This window comes from Oncorhynchus clarkii, chromosome 2, assembly GCF_045791955.1.
Source record: "Oncorhynchus clarkii lewisi isolate Uvic-CL-2024 chromosome 2, UVic_Ocla_1.0, whole genome shotgun sequence".
In the NCBI taxonomy this organism is placed as follows: Eukaryota; Metazoa; Chordata; class Actinopteri; order Salmoniformes; family Salmonidae; genus Oncorhynchus; species Oncorhynchus clarkii.
Window position 1 is genome coordinate 481,789 of NC_092148.1, and position 4,029 is coordinate 485,817.

The following is a 4,029-nucleotide window of genomic DNA, read 5'->3' on the forward strand; positions in this document are numbered from 1 at the left end:
GTGATGTCATTATGGGGTATTGTGATGTCATTATGGGGTATTGTGATGTCATTACGGGGTATTGTGATGTCATTACGGGGTATTGTGATGTCATTATGGGGTATTGTGTGTAGATTGATGAGGAAAACATTATATTTAATGCATTTTAGAATAAAGCTGTAACATAAGAAAATGTGGAGAAAGGGTCTGAATACCTTCCGAATTAATAAAGATTCCATTAAAATACCCTCCCTTTGGAACCCTAGACAGGAGTCATGTGGAATTGTCAGTCGAAATATGTCTGCATCTTCCTCCTGCTGGCTCTGTCAGGCCTCTTCTTCCTGTTCCGTAACATCAACATTCTGGAGGTGAGGACCTTGCTTCTATCACTATCTACCTGCATCAGCCTACACACCTCTCCCCTTTAGTGACCTCTAATCTCCTCCATAGTGGAAGCTCAACAGTACATTGGACTTAAGCAGCATCCACTCAGAGGGCTCTCCTCCTTGCCTCGATCGCAAGCTGAGCTTCTTCTGTAGCCACCTGGTCCAGGAGCCCTCTACCCAGGAGGCTCTGGAAGATTGTTCCCTCCTGGAGTCCATCGCCGGGCCAGAGCCTCTGCCCGTGACGACACCCCTGGACCAGACCAGTGACCCTGCACACAGTCTGTTTGCAATCCTTCCAGCAGGGGGAGGGAGAGAGAGGCACGTCGGGGACCAGCTAGAGGCTCTGGTCCTTATGAACGATTTTCAGGGGCGTCCCAAGAGCCGTGGCGGGGACTTCCTGCTGGCCCGGCTGCACACCCCAGAGTTGGGTGCGGGCGTTGCAGGACAAGTACTAGACCACTTGAATGGGACCTACTCTGCTATTTTTCCGTTACTCTGGGAAGGGTCTGTATGGGTGGAGGTGATACTGGTCCATCCTAGCGAGGCAGTTTCTCTTCTACGACGCTTACAAGAGGAACGGCTAAACTGGGTGCCTTCCAAGAGCCTGTTCCGTTCTGGATTATTGTCTGAGACCACCGAGTGTAACCTGTGTCTGCCGAACAACCAGCAGCCACTGTGCGATTACACAGACCCCCGTTCGGGGGAACCTTGGTTCTGCTACAAGCCCAAGCAGCTGGCTTGTGACACGCGGATCAACCACTTCAAGGCAGGCTCCCAGACATATCTGCAACATCTGACCAGCAAAGAAGCGCTGCTCTTCCAGAGGTTAGTAGGAGGTAAAACATAATGTGTGTGTGAATAAGGACTCGATTCAATCCGTAAGGCTGAAGTTCAGCGTTGTAGCACGATTTGACATTGAAAGGCAATGTTACCGCGGTAGCGAAGACTGCATTCACGGCCAATATGTCGGCTCAATGGGAAATTACCTTTTAATTTCACAGCTATAGTGATGAACTTGGGTGATTGAATCGAGTCCAAAGTGCACTGTCTGTTTCATCTTGTATGAATTCATGCTTCAGTATTTTTTTTTTTAGTGGCATCAACATCAACGTGCATATTCATGCAACGGGGTCTGACAGCGTCACTGTGCTGCCAAAGGAGAATGGTGGGAATTTTGCTAAAATTATTGCAGAGTGTGAAGAAAAAATTTGATTGTATCTGTAAAGTGATGGTAGCTTTGTGCATCACGGCAACTTCTGCATTTCAGACAAACCAGATGAGGAAAGCAGCAGTGTGGCGGCAGCACCTATCAGGACCCCTCCCCTCCCCTCCAGGACCCCTCCCTCTGGGTATTACTACCAAGGGTCATGGCGGGCGCTGGATGGTGTCATAATACGCCAGTTTAACGACCCCGCTGCCGTTATTCAGTGTCTGAAGGGCAAGCAGGTGTACATGTACGGAGACTCCACCGTTAGACAGTACTATGACTACCTCACCAGCTTTGTGCCAGGTGAGTGTTGTTTGCCAAACCTATTACATCTTACACCCGACTGTGTCTCAGGTGTGTAAAAATGATCTCTCTTTCTCTCAACATTAATCTCTCTCTCTCTCACAGAGCTGAAGAAGTTCAACCTTAGAAGTCATGTGAGAGCGGGGCCATTCATGGCAGTGAACATACCCAACAACATCCTGTTGAAGTACCGCTGTCACGGCCCCCCCATATTCTGGCCCCCTCTCAGTGTCAGTCAGCTGCACTATGTAGCTAATGAGTTGGATGGCCTGGCCGGTGGTTCAGACACTGTTGTCGTCATCAGCGTTTCGACCCATTTCAGCTTTTTCCCTCTGCAGGCCTACATTCGCCGACTGCGACGTATTCGAAGGGCGGTGGTACGCCTTCTGAACCGAGCTCCGGGGACCGTAGTAGTTGTGCGCTCTGCCAACCTGGACCAAAGGAAGGACAACTTCATCAACAGTGACTGGATCTTGACCCAGCTGGACAGGGTGCTCAAGGTCATGTTCAGGGATCTGGATGTGATGCTGCTGGATGCCTGGGAGATGACCCTTGCCCACAACCTCCCCCATGATCTTCACCCAGCCCCCCCCATCATCAAGAATATGATAAACACAATCCTCTCTGGTGTCTGCCCCCTATCATCAAGAACATGATAAATATTGAATAATGTAGTAACCAACAAAGTGTCCTTCTTCTTAGTTGTCCGTGTCTCTTTGATGACTTGTCATGTAGTCTGGAGCAGAAGGTTCCCTTCGTTCTGGAAGGTTCTGGTCCTTAAACGTTTTTGTATTTCTTCTTCCTGAAAAGTCTGACGAGACAAAATAAAGTTTGGGCTGTTTTTACTTGATTCTTTGAATGCCTTGAGTGTTTTTAAACTGTGCGGGTCTGACCACAAGGGTTAATGGCATCACAAAACAACCATATGACATTAGTTTTCCATATCTCCCCACTGACCATTCCCATTTACGTTCTTTATGTTAGAATTATTGTTCCATTATCCACTTTTTTGGACGTTAGAGTCTTTGGGCGGGCAAAAGTCTCTGGAGACAAAGGGACAGTCCTTTAGCCAACACTGGAGGGTAGAGAGAGTATTCCTAATTTACTGCTTAATTTCAAATCAAATCAAATTTTATTTGTCACATACACATGGTTAGCAGATGTTAATGCGAGTGTAGCGAAATGCTTGTGCTTCTAGTTCCGACAATGCAGTAATAACCAACAAGTAATCTAAGTAACAATTCCAAAACTACTGTCTTGTACACAGTGTGAGGGGATAAAGAATATGTACATAAGGATATATGAATGAGTGATGGTACAGAGCAGCATAGGCACATACAGTAGATTGTATCGAGTACAGTATATACATATGAGATGAGTATGTAAACAAAGTGGCATAGTTAAAGTGGCTAGTGATACATGTATTACATAAGGATACAGTCGATGATATAGAGTACAGTATATACGTATGCCTATGAGATGAATAATGTAGGGTAAGTAACATTATATAAGGTAGCATTGTTTAAAGTGGCTAGTGATATATTTACATCATTTCCCATCAATTCCCATTATTAAAGTGGCTGGAGTTGAGTCAGTGTCAGTGTGTTGGCAGCAGCCACTCAATGTTAGTGGTGGCTGTTTAACAGTCTGATAGCCTTGAGATAGAAGCTGTTTTTCAGTCTCTCGGTCCCAGCTTTGATGCACCTGTACTGACCTCGCCTTCTGGATGATAGCGGGGTGAACAGGCAGTGGCTCGGGTGGTTGATGTCCTTGATGATCTTTATGGCCTTCCTGTGACATCGGGTGGTGTAGGTGTCCTGGAGGGCAGGTAGTTTGCCCCCGGTGATGCGTTGTGCAGACCTCACTACCCTCTGGAGAGCCTTACGGTTGAGGGCGGAGCAGTTGCCGTACCAGGCGGTGATACAGCCCGCCAGGATGCTCTCGATTGTGCATCTGTAGAAGTTTGTGAGTGCTTTTGGTGACAAGCCGAATTTCTTCAGCCTCCTGAGGTTGAAGAGGCGCTGCTGCGCCTTCTTCACAATGCTGTCTGTGTGAGTGGACCAATTCAGTTTGTCTGTGATGTGTATGCCGAGGAACTTAAAACTTGCTACCCTCTCCACTACTGTTCCATCGATGTGATTAGGGGGGTGTTCC

General features: G+C 47.3%; 1 protein-coding gene across 1 annotated transcript; it reads left to right on the top strand.

Moving 5' to 3' along the window:
- The first annotated feature begins 251 nt into the window (after window positions 1-251).
- Window positions 252-2,725, top strand: LOC139378665 (NXPE family member 3-like). Its single transcript, XM_071121053.1, has 5 exons — window positions 252-347; window positions 430-1,190; window positions 1,460-1,530; window positions 1,633-1,875; window positions 1,981-2,725. The coding sequence occupies exons 1-5, from the start codon at window positions 255-257 to the stop codon at window positions 2,529-2,531; spliced, it is 1,719 nt and encodes a 572-aa protein (XP_070977154.1). The 5' UTR covers window positions 252-254; the 3' UTR covers window positions 2,532-2,725.
- Window positions 2,726-4,029: the final 1,304 nt, after the last annotated feature.

Coding starts and splice junctions, on each gene's coding strand:
- LOC139378665 (XM_071121053.1), top strand. CDS start 255: ATGTGGAATTGTCAGTCGAAATATGTCTGCATCTTCCTCCTGCTGGCT. Junction 1,531..1,632: donor TGTGCTGCCAAAGGAGAATG/GTGGGAATTTTG, acceptor TCTGCATTTCAG/ACAAACCAGATGAGGAAAGC. Junction 1,876..1,980: donor CCTCACCAGCTTTGTGCCAG/GTGAGTGTTGTT, acceptor TCTCTCTCACAG/AGCTGAAGAAGTTCAACCTT.